Source organism: Dryobates pubescens, chromosome 25 (genome assembly GCF_014839835.1).
Source record: "Dryobates pubescens isolate bDryPub1 chromosome 25, bDryPub1.pri, whole genome shotgun sequence".
Lineage (NCBI taxonomy): Eukaryota > Metazoa > Chordata > Aves > Piciformes > Picidae > Dryobates > Dryobates pubescens.
In genome coordinates this window covers 1,896,438-1,908,834 of record NC_071636.1, presented here as the reverse complement: position 1 = coordinate 1,908,834, position 12,397 = coordinate 1,896,438, and the positions used below count along the sequence as shown (strand labels likewise).

General features: G+C 49.5%; 1 protein-coding gene across 1 annotated transcript in view; it reads left to right on the top strand.

Moving 5' to 3' along the window:
• The window catches only part of FBXW8 (F-box and WD repeat domain containing 8), a 69,861-nt gene that overhangs the window by 24,053 nt on the left and 33,411 nt on the right, over positions 1-12,397 (top strand). The window contains exon 5 of the mRNA XM_009909754.2: positions 6,081-6,238. Within this exon, the coding sequence (XP_009908056.2) occupies positions 6,081-6,238 (158 nt within the window). The remainder of the gene's footprint in view (positions 1-6,080; positions 6,239-12,397) is intronic.

Here is a 12,397-nt window from a genome sequence, read left to right as displayed (position 1 = left end):
GCCACACTATGTAACAGCAGAAAATGTTCTCTCCCCTGTTCCATTTCTATTGCATTTGTTTGTCATTGTGTTCTATTTATATTCCTTCCTGCCCTATAAAGTACTTCTTTATTCTGTCATTGCTCCTAGCTTGTTTTCCCTCAGTTCTTCCCTTAAGAAATCCCTCAGCCAAGCTACCTGTTGGTTACAGCTGCAGTGGCAAAAGCAATGTCTCTAATTGCAAATGAGGACACAGGAAGGCCTAGGAACTTCTGCCTCTGTCATCCAGCCTTGCTCTGTGAGCTGTGTACACTCTGGTGGCAATATCTAAGCAGTCCATTGTTATCCCTCACCTCAGAGAGGGGATGGCAGCAAGCTGTGTAGTGTGGTTGATGTGCTGGAGGGAAGGGATGGCATCCAGAGGGACTGGGACAGGCTTGAGAGGTGGGTCCAAGCCAACCTCATGAAGTTCAGCAAGGCCAATTTGCAAGGTCCTGCACCTAGGTAAGGGCAATCCCCAGCACAAATCCAGGCTAGGTGAGGAGTGGCTTGAGAGCAGCTTAGAGGAGAAGGACTTGGGGGTGTCAGTTGATGAGAAACTCCCCAGGAGCCAGCAGTGGTCTCTGACAGGGAGGGGATTCTGCCCTTCTGCTCTCCTTAGACCCCACCTGCAGCACTGTGTTCAGTTCTGGTGCCCCCAGCACAAGAAGGACCTGGGACTGCTGGAGAGGGTCCAGAGGAGGCTGCAAAGATGGTGAGAGAGCTGGAGAACCTCCCCTGTGGGGACAGGCTGAGAGTTTGGGCTGTTCAGCCTGGAGAAAGAAAGCTCCAGGGAGACCTTAGAGCAGCCTTCCAGGACCTGAAAAGGGGCTACAGGAGAGCTGGGGAGGGACTTTTGACAAGGGCTGGGAGTGACAGGACCAGGGGCAATGAATTGAAGCTTGAGGAGGGCAGATTGAGACTGGAGAGTAGGAAGAAATCCTTTCCAGTGAGGGTGGTGAGACACTGGCACAGGTTGCCCAGGGAGGTTGTGGATGCTTCCTCCTTGGAGGTGTTCAAGGCCAGGCTGGATGAGGCCCTGAGCAACCTGGGCTGGTGGGAGGTGTCCCTGCCCATGGCATGGGGGTTGGAACTGGATGCTTTTTAAGGCCCCTTCCAACCCAAAGCATTCTGTGATTCTTAATGTTGAGTCTAGAGCAGGGGGCAGAATCCATTTCATTTCAGTGTTGTGTGCTGTGATTGGAGTTACCTTTTTGCAGTGGTTTTGGTGAAGAGGTTTGTGAGGTGGAACATTCTGAATTACCACTGTCTTAACTCAAGCCTTACAGAGCAGATGAAGCTTAGGAGCAATTTGAACCAACTTTAAAAGGGTTTGGTCTTGGCTTTGCATGTTTAATTGGGCCTTATTCTTAAGCCTACTGAGGAGGTCACTGCCTAAGTGCCTTAATTAAGCACATGAAGGACTGGTCAGATGCTTTTGGTGGAATAAAGATCAGAGGTGTGAGGTGCTTGTTGCAACAAGACAATGCAAAGGACTCGTTATTTTTCTTGCTTATCAACAGGCATCAGCTTAAACAGAGCTAGAGCTAAAGATTGTTACTGGAGCAGAATTCCTCCTGACTGCAGTAAAATGCATTGACATTGCAAGGACCTCAGCATCAGATCTTCTGAGTATTAACAGATGGTCACTGGCTGCCTGAAACCAAGTTGTTGGGTTGTTTTTTGTTGTTGTTGTTGTTGTGTTGATCACCACAGGTAGCTGGAAACTGAACAGACTTTGCCTTCTGGAAACCAAACCTGACTGTGAAACAAAGGGCTTTTTCTTCCTCCTGTTTTTTCCCCCTTTTTTCTGTTTTCTTGCTCTAAATCCTTTGGAGAAAAACAATGGAAAAAGTCTTCCCAAAGTGCCTTCCCAAAACCTCTTTGGGGCTGTGTTGTGATGAGTGTCCTAAGACTTGCCCCTGGAGCGGTGTGCTCGAGGCAGCTGACAAAAGGGACCGACAGCAGCAGCCTGTTTGAGCAGAAAGCCAGCAGCAGCCTAGCTGAGACCTGCTCGTTGGAAGTGCAGCCCTGCAGTGCCAGCAGTGAGCAAGCCACGAAGGAGAGCACTTTGTCTTTGCTGCTGCCATGGACTGAACGAGTGGAGCCTTGACTGGTTGGGAAATGTTCCTGTTCACAGTTTCTCTTTTGTGTATTTGTCAGTTTATGTATTAGTTGCAGTTGTACTTTGCACAAACACTAATTAGACAGCCATCAACACTCGGGGCCAAAGGCTTGCTAACAATGCCACTGTGATAGCAGTGTCTTAATTGCTTGAGTATAATTGTCATTAGGCAACGATAAAGACATCTGGGGCTCTGGAGAGAGATCAGCCTCCCCCTCCTCCTCTTCCCCAAATTTGTTCTGGCTCTTGCTCTCCAACCCAGTAGAGCTTTCTCAGCTGAGACTCCGTGTTCTGACCAGTTTCCTGATGGTTTTCTCCTCATGAAATCGTCTGCCTCTTCAGCACCACTTCATTAGAGCAGTGCCCAGCTTCCATCTCTGCTTCCTCCCACATGTGCTCTGCACTTCACCACCTGCTTCCCAGCCATCGTGGGACAGCAGCAGCTTTTCATCCCCGGCTCCTTCTCCTTCGCTCCTCTGCTTTCACTCACGTGAGAGGGCACAAGGAAATGGTTCAGCTCCTTGTGACATTACTGCCAGTAAAAAGCAGCTGAAATGCTTTTGATTAGTGAGGAGATATTTTTATTATGGGATGTTTGTAGACACCATATGGAGGTAATGGTTTGCAGCTTCCCTGTGCCATCTGCATTCCACCCATTGTTGCTCCATTTCAGCAAGGCTGGGGTTTTTTTAGGCTTGTCTGTAAAACTTAAGCTGAATTTGCCAGAGGTATTCTTCTCTGTCCTGAGCCATAGAGCTGGCTTGGCAGGGAGAAGTACAGACAGTAACAGCGTGGTAAGGGTTGGAAAGGACCCCCCAGAGATTGAGTCCAGTGCCACTACCAAAGCAGGATCACCTAGGGCTGGTCACACAGGAACACATCCAGAAGGGTTGGGAATCTCTCCAGAGCAGGAGTCTCCACAACCTCTCTGGACAGCTTGCTCCAGGGCTTCAGAACCCTCACACCAAAGAAGTTTCTCCTCAGGTTGAAGTGGAACTTCCTGGGTTATCCCTATTGTTCCTTATCCTGTCGCTGGACACCACCAAGAAGAGCCTGGCAGCTTCATCTTGACCCCCACCCTCAGATACAGACATTGATAAGGTCCCCCCTCAGCCTTCTCCTCTCCAGACCAAGCAGCCCCAGGTCTCTCAGTCTTTCTTCATAGCAGAGCTGTTCAAGCCCCTTCATCATTCTTGTAGCTTCTCTTGGGCTCTCTCCAGCAGTTCCCTGCCTCTCTTAAACTGGGGAGTCCCAAACTGGACACAATATTCCAGGTGTGTTCTCAGCAGGGCAGAGTAGAGGGGGAGGAGAACCTCCCTAGACCCACTGGCCACACTTTTCTTATGTACCCCAGGATGCCTTTGGCCTTTTTGGCCACAAGGGCAGAAAACCACAGCTCTCCTCTTTCCTGCTGACACTTCTCTTGTGTGCACACTGACACCTTCAGAAGAACATGAGCAAAGTGGAAGGTGTCCCTGCCCACAGCAGCAGGGGGATCAGGTGATCTGCATAGGCCCCTCCTAATCCACTTTGGTTTGAGTCTGTCCTGTGAGTCTATACATTTTGACTTGGTTGAATTCCAAGATAAAATGAACTGAAGCACTTCTTGTAGTGCTGTGATGTTGGATCTTTAATTCCAGGCTGCAGATCCATGCCATTTTAATTTTTCTCATGGGTGTGGTGTGTCTTCAGCCCTGCATCATTTCAGTTGCAAGCTCTGGAGGAAAACCAGCAGCAGTGCAGTGCTTCTGGGGAGTGAGGCAGCCCCATGCTGCTGCTGCAGTTTTTCTGTCCTCTCCACAGAGCCTTTCTCAACTGGGCTCTGGGAGAGTGAGTGTGTGTGTGTGCACTAGGAGGAGATGCTGTGCTTCCAAACACTGCTGCTGTCAGTTGGGAATGAGAGGAGGATTCACAGGGGACTTGGGGCAGCGTTTGCAGGAGGAGGAGAAGGCAGAAGTGCTGCCCATGCAGTTACCTCATCTTCTGCCTTCCCCTGTAAAGCAGTGAAGTAGAAGCCAGGTAACAAGGTCACACAGCTCTCCTCTCTGTCCTCTTCAGGGCAGAGAATTGCTGTGCATCTCTCTCTGCTTGAGGGATTTCAACATCTCCTCAGGCACTTTAGCTTCTCACCCAGAGCTGCTGGGTGTTACCTGCTCCAGACTAACTGTAACCCCACCATGTGGGTACTCATGGAAACACAGAATGGTAGGGGTTGGAAGGGACCTCTGAAGATCATTGAGCCCAACCCCCCTGCCAGAACAGGTTCACCTAGGGCAGGTCTCACAGAAACATGTCCAGGCAGGCCTTGATAGCCTCTCGGGGCAGCCTGCTCCATGGTTCCAGCACTCTGCAAGTAAAGAAGTTTCTTCTCATGTTTAGATGGAACTTCCCTATGGTCAAGTTTATGCACATTACTTCTTGTTCTGTCACTGGGGACCACTGAGAAGAGTCTGCCCCCATCTTCCTGAGCCCCACACCTTAGATATTTGCAAGCATTAATAGGATTCCCACCCCAAGCTAAACAGCCCCAGCTCTCTCAGCCTCTCCTCATGTGACATATTGCTAAAATCATAGAATGGTTTGGGTTGGAAGGGACCTTCAAGATCATCCAGTTCCAAACTCCCTGCCATGGGCAGGGACATCTTCCTCTAGCCCAGGTTGCTCAAGGCCTCATCCAACCTGGCCTTGAACAGCTCCAGGGAGGGGGCAGCCACAATCTCCCTGGGTAACCTGTTCCAGTGTCTCACCACTCTCACTGGAAAGAATTTCTTCCTGATCTCCAGTCTCAATCTGCCCTCCTCAAGCTTCAATCCATTGCCTGTCATGCTATTACTATAAGCCCTTGTAAAAAAGCCCTTGTGGCCTTCTTGTAGGTGCCCTTCAGGTGCTGCAAGGCTGCTCTAAGGTTTCCCTGGCGCCTTCTCTTCTCCAGGCTGAACAACCCCAACTCTCTAATGCTAAATTCTAATTCTAAAGATGAGTCTTAATGCATTCATAAATCAGTGAGGCTTTAGGAATGTTAACCAATCTGATCCATTGATGAGGCTTTAAGACTTTTTAGCAAGAGCAGTAGATTGGATGGGGGTTGCTGAGTGCTTGGTACCTGCAGAAGTGCTGGGATGAAGGAGCCTTGCCTTGGGACAAGCACACTCACCTCTTTTCTCCCTAAGTCCAGCATTGCTTGCATTGTATTTTTAAAGCTACCCTTGACAGTTGGTTACCTGTGGTAGCTCAGTTGTGTTGTTCTTGCAGCTTCCATTTACCTGCCTGTCTTGGTAGACTTGATGACTTTATTCCCATTCAGTGAATGGGAACAGAATGTGCAGAGTTGCTGGGTTTATACACAGTGTGGAAAGAAGAGGAGAATCAGCCTAGGAGCTGTGAGTGCTGTTGGGTTTTAAAGCACTTTTTGTAGCTCCCTCAATTACCCTTCAGCTGTCTCTGTTCAGGTATTTTGGGATGAAAATAAAGGCATTGAGGTGCTGGATTGTGTCCAGAGAAGGGCAACAAAGCTGGGGGAGGGTCTGGAGAACAGGGCTAGTGAGGAGCAGCTGAGGGAACTGGGGTGGTTTAGTCTGGAGAAGAGGAGGCTGAGGGGAGACTTTGTTGCTCTCTACAACTCCTGAAAGCAGGTGGGAGTTGGTCTCTTCTCCCTAGGATCAGGTGATAGGAGGAGAGGAAATGGCCTGAAACTGCACCAGGGGAGGTCCAGGTTGGAGGTGAGGAAAAATGTCTTTGCTGCAAGAGTGGTCAGGGATTGGAAGAGGCTGCCCAGGGAGGTGGTGGAGTCTCCATCCCTGGAGGTGTTCAAGAAATGTGTGGCCATGGCACTTTGGGCCACGGTTTGATGGCCACGGTGGTGCTGGGCTGAGGGTTGGACTCACTGCTGCTCTTTGAAGGCTTTTCCAACCAAAACAATTCTGTGATTCCTTTCCAGATACACATCAGGAGAAGTGAGGTTGTGGGACACTCGCACCTGGGACTACACAGCCCCCATCCTGGAAGCAGTGCACGGTCCTGGTGATGCTGGACCTCAGCCACATGTCTCCTTTGTGAGGATAAACAGCTCCCTGGCTGTAGCAGCCTACGAGGACGGTAAGGAAGCACAACTCTCCTCCCTGTTTCACAAATAGAGAGGGGGGGGAAAAACCCACAACCCAACAAAACAAAACAAGCAAAGGCTTTACAAACCCGAAGCAGCTGTGCTCAGCTTTTTGTGTGCCTCTAATCCTCTGTGTACACACACGCACGCACTTGCTTTTATGTGAGGAAGTTGGCCACTACCCCTAAATGCATTAGGAGGCATTGGAACATAGCACCCATTAAAAACTGCTGTTTAATTCCTACTGGAACTGCTACACAAAGCTTGAGTGCCAGGCTGTAGGCCAGCCAAACTATCTTAAGCAAATAACTTGTTTTGCTATAAAAATATTAAATATTCTTCCAGCAGCCTTCTCCTCTGGCCAACACTCCCTCAGGGGGCTCTGAGGCTTTGTTATGGGAATAGTGGTAAACTTGCATGGCTAATTAATCTGCCTCCTCTCCTGCTTTTGGCACAGTGGCTGGATGCACATTTCCTGCACTGAAGCACTGGTTTGCAGTGGTGGGTGATTATGGGCTTTGATACAGAGAAACGAAAACTGGGAGCTAATATTGAATGAAACCCTAAGAAAATCCTGATTGTGTGCATTAGCCCAGAGTCAGAGAATGGGCTGGGTTGGGAGGGAGCTTCAGGATCATCTACTTCCAACCTCCTGACGTGGGCAGAGACACCTGCCACTAGACCAGGTTGCTGGTGGTTGTAAATATACCTAGATGATTGAAACATATCATAGAATCACAGAATGGCTTGGGTTGGAAGGGACCTTAAAGATCATCTAGTTCCAGCCCCCTTGCTATGGGCTGGAGTTGGAAAGGACCTTAAAGATCATCTAGTTCCAACCCCCTTGCCATGGGCCTGAGGTGAAGGGGACCTTAAAGATCATCTAGTTCCAACCCCCTTGCCATGGGCTTGAGTTGGAAAGGACCTTAAAGATCATCTAGTTCCAACCCCCCTGCCATGGGCTTGAGTTGGAAGGGACCTTAAAGATCATCTAGTCCCACCCCCCCTGCCATGGGCAGTGACAGCTCTATTAGACCAGGTTGCTCAAAGCCTCATCCAGCCTGGTCTTAAACCATGAATGAGGCATCCACAGCTGCTCTGGCCAGCCCATTCCAGTGTCTCACCACCCTAATATTAAAGAATTTTTCTTAATGTCCAGTCTAAATCTACTCTGCTCTACTTTCAATCTATTGCCCCTTAGCCTATCACTACAAGCTCTTATAAAAAGTCCCTCCCCAGCTCTCCTGTAGCCTCTTTCAGGTACTGGAAGGCTGCTGTAAGGTCTCCCCAAAGCCTTCTCTTCTGCAGGCCTAACCACAGTTAGGTGTTTTATATGTACTTGGATATTTATACAAGGGGCAACAAGAGCCAGAGACCAACCCCTAGGTTTGCTGGGCATGGGAACAGCAATTAAAAAGCCAGGGCAGGGCAGTGCTGGCCAGCTGGGACCCTAGGCTGAGTTGCTGAGGCAGAGCTTGGCTCCTGTCATCTTTGAAGTGTTTGCTTTGACACCTCAAACCCTCTGCTCAGGTATGAATTAGGAATGCTTGAAGGTTAGGGAGGCTTGCTCACATACTGCTGTTGAGCTTGGTCTTTCTGCACATGAAAACAACCCCCAGGATGGGCAACCCAAGCAAAGTCTCCAATCCAGAATGGGTTTGGGATGGGATGGGATAGGATAGGATAGGATAGGATAGGATAGGATAGGGTAGGATAGGATAGGATAGGATAGGATAGGATAGGATAGGATAGGATAAACCAGGTTGGAAGAGACCTTCTTTAGAAGGAAATGAAATGCTTTCTGTGTGAAAACAAGTGTTCAAAGATGATTAGCGTCCTTAGTTGTTTGGGTTTTGGCCTGGATCAGAGCAGAATGGTTTTCTGTGGCTAAAAATTGTTGACAGGCAACATTTTCTGACAGCAGCAAGTCTGGTCTTGCAGAATGCTCATGAATATTATTTATTTACTGCTGTCAGAGGAAATTCTATCACAGTGATAGTCTGAAGTGTTGGCTCTCTGTCCAGTGTGCCAAAGAATGAGAAGCAGAGGGTCCTTTGTTTGTTTTCTAGTCTCCCACTGACTAATCTAATAATTAGTCTAGGGGTTTGTTCTGCCATACTCCTTGTTGTCAGTCCTGGGTGTGCTCTGACTGAAGTGCTTTGCATACAGCTCGGTGTCTTTCCTTCTTCTGGGTGGGAATTGTGCCGGGCTCTGTGATGTGGCAGGGGCTCTGGTTCGAGGAGCCTGGTCAGGACAGATTAGTTTCTGTGTGAACAGGGAATTGCAAAGAGTGATTTTTTAGAAGTGTTTACTAACTGGAATCTGAAAGCACCTATTTACAGTTTGGTGGAGAGAGTGGTTTTCAGCTGGGGGAGGGAGAGGCTGACTTTGAGGGGAATGTGTTTGGTTGTTCTTTGTTGTACTTTTCCAGCTCCCTTTTTCTCTTTGTTTGTAAGTTTGACTAACACAGAGAAACCATCTGCTAGTGTTGGAGGTGGTGCTGTCAGGCAAAGAGTCTAGACTTCTCTGTCGAATCCCTGGCTAGCAGACTGGTTCAGATAACATCAGTTTCTCCCAGTTCAACAGAGCTCACGCAGCGATGTCCTTGGCAGCCGATCAGAGGGAAGAGCTCGCAGGCAGAGCCTGCTCGCGCCGCGCCTGCCTCGCAGCGCTGCCCGCGAACGCTTCCCCAGGCAGATGAAATATAGCGAGGAGAAAGATTTGTCTGAGCTGGGATGCCTGCATCCAGAGTGAATTGTAACTCCACCACAGCACTAAAGGAGAAATTGAATTGTGGCTGCTGGTGAATGTTGCTGACGGCGCCAGCCTCTGGGAGACAAGCTGCAAGGAGAGGTAAATGAGAGAGAGAGAGGCGTGAGGAGAAAATGAAGTTCCCTCTGCCCATGCCAGTGCTCAGTGGGGGCACTGGATGTACACCTGGGGCAAGGGGACTTGGCAACTCGAGCCACAGTTGTGATTTTTGAATTCCAACCCACTGGCCTCATATTTCTTCTGCCTTGTTTCCTATTGTCAGCACTGGCAGCCTTCCAGTTTGATTTTACCACTAATTGTGTTGCACGTTACCGAACTGAAATGAATCAAATCAAAATGCTTTTCCTGGAGCATTAGATAAAGCAGGCGAGGGTTCTGGGTAATGAGCAGATGCTGCTAATGCAGGGACAGGAGAGGCCTTGCCAGGACTCCATCTGCTCCATGCTTGCCTGGCTTTGGCTATGAGCCACAGCTTTTGGGAAACAGCGGTCTACTTTAGCCATCACTCTCCCCCCGGCCCTCCAGAGCCTCGCGGTTTGACTTGCAAACAATGTGCTCCAACGAGAGAACAGCCTTTGCTCTCTTCTTTTTTTTTTAAATGCCATGCTTCCTACTCCTGTAGGCATGGGGAGGAGGTGCTGTGCTTCTGCACTTCAGAGTAATGCTTTGAGACCCTTCAGGAGGAGTCGGTGGCACTTCCCGAGTTGCGGAGTAGCAACCCGGAGCGAAGGGAGGTGGTTTCTGCAGGGAGCAGAAGTGCTCTTGCTTGTTGGCAGGCTCCAGGAAGGGAATTTTGGCAGCACTACTTTCTGGGACTGGAAATCTGCTGTCTTGTCCATTCTGATGCCCTTAAAGCTGCTTGTGGGCATTGTCCCTTCTGTGCCCTCTTTGCAAAGACAGAGATGGAGTCGTGAGTTTGGTGCCTTCCCCTCTGTGCCAGGACATGCTGTAAGGTGGCAAAAGCTGGGAACTGGGCTGGCTGCAACAAAGGGAAAAGTTTCAGAAGACAACTGCATGTGGCAGATGGTGGTGGATTTCTTCCCATCAGATCCATACAGGTGGCTGTGGGTGCAGCATCCTTGGTTTGGGTCAGTGGTGTGTGACTGCATGTCCCGGTCCGAGAACACCGCCTCCAGAGTCCCTAAGTCAGGGACAAAATACAGGCTTTCTGCTGTGTGCCTTCTCTGAGGGACTCCCCAGAGAGGGGATCATTTGGTCTCTCTAAGAGGAGTGGTAGAGCTCAGTTCTTGGTGGAAGCTGATGTGGTAATGGTGGTGTAGAGGCACAGCTCTTCTGGCTGAGGTCTGATCTCTCGCTGTTCAGTATGGTATGGTGAGTAGTTTGCTGCACTGGCTGAAAGCTGAGGAACAGCACTGCAGTGAAGAGAACATGCCATGTTTCAGCCCATAAACACCCAGCACCAGCTGAGGTTCAGCTTTCTGGGTAGTGGTGTTCCCTCCACTTAGAAATGTTTTGGGGAGAAACTCCGAATTTGAGGTAAGAAGTTTTGAGACTTCAGGCTGGTGTTCATTTTCACCCTGTGTTGTACAGCTGCTGTTTGTACCACTTAGAAGTTTGATGGGATCTGAAAATCTTGACAAAGCAATGACCCCAGCTTGGAGTTAAAAAAACACATGGAAGAAAACAGGGAATGGATTGAAGCTTGGGGAAGGCAGATTGAGACTGGAGATTAAGAGAAATTCTTGACAGTGAGGGTGGGGAGGCACTGGAACAGGTTGGCCTGGGAGGTTGTGGATGCTCCCTCCCTGGAGGTATTCAAGGCCAGGCTGGATGAGGCCTTGAGCAGCCTGGGCTGGTGGAAGGTGTTCCTGCCCATGGCAGGGGGGTTGGAAGCAGATGATCTTTGAGGTCTCTTCTAACCCAAACCATTCTGTGAATCCATGAGTAAGTGTTTTCAGCAGGTGACAGAGAAGTGTTTTGTTTAAACCAAGAGAGGAGTGGCAAACCTGCAGCTCTCAATCAGGAAAACCATCATGTAGGTGATGTGAATTAAGCAGCTTCTGACCTTCCCATGCAGTTGTGTTTAGAAGCTGAAGCAAATGAGCATGGAAACCATGAGCATGTCCAGACTGCCTGCTCAGGCATGCACCAAGTCTTGTCATTGGTTTTTTTGCAGCTAGTGCACATGGAGATTGTTTCACATCTTTGCTGAGGCTCACTGCAGCTGCTGGTCACCTTGTCTTACCGTGGAGGAGCTGAAGCACACCACAGCACAGCCCTCCCTCCCCTTAGCCCAGAGAAGCTTGCAGCTGGCAGTAGCATGAGTGTGCAGCTGGCCTCTGCTGTGGCTAGCTCATAGAGGAGCTGTGAGGTGCTGGATTACCAGACACAGCTACTGTAATGTTTACAGGTGTGGGTGAGCAGTCTTCACTTCTGTTTTGGCCTTTCCCTGTTAGAGCATTCCAGCACTTTATAGGCAAAGAGATCATTGTTTTTGTGGCAAAAGTGTTGCCTTTTACACCAGAGAGAAACTGATGTGCAAACAGATGTAAAACCAGCTGCTTTTGCAGGATGTCTTCTGTGCTCCCAGCTGCAAAGAGGAATGGACTAGTGACAGGGACTGACAGCTTCCAGCCGTTCTCCTCTGCTGCAGAGGTGTGATGCTCACTGAAACTGGAGTGCAGGCATCATCATCGGTGCTCTGCGTAAGGCTCAACAGACCCAGAGGTCAATGTTACCCAAATACCTCCCAGGCTGGAGTGGATAACAATGAATGGACCTTTCCTCAGGCCACTTTTCAATGATACAGAATCATGGAATCACAGAATTGTTTTGGTGATCATCAAGCTAGCACCACCATGGCTATTAAACCATGTCCCAGGATGCCATGGCCACAGGTTTCTTGAACACATCCAGGGATGGGGCTTCCACCACCTCCCTGGGCAGCCTCTTCCAATCCCTGAGCACTCCTGCAGCAAAGACCTTTTTCCTCATCTCCAACCTAGACCTCCCCTGGCACAATTCCAGGCCATGTCCTCTCCTTCTAGCACCTGATCCTATGGAGAAGAGACCAACCCCCACCTCACTCCAACCTCCTTTCAGGGAGTTGTAGAGAGCAGTGAGGTCTCCCCTCAGCCTCCTCTTCTCCAGACTAAACCACCCCAGTTCCCTCAGCTGCTCCTCACCAGCCCTGCTCTCCAGACCCTTCACCATATGTTGGGTTGGAAGTTTACAGACCCGTTGGGCTGAAAGTTGCAGACCTGTTGGGTTGGCAGTTACAAAGCTGAGTTCTTTGTGCAATCTGAGCTGAAGTGCTAAACAGCAAGACTGGCACAGTGACTGTAATGCCAAGTGTCAGCAATTGTACCAGCTTCATCAGCTCCTTGCACTTAACTCATTTCCTTGAGCCAAGATGAAAT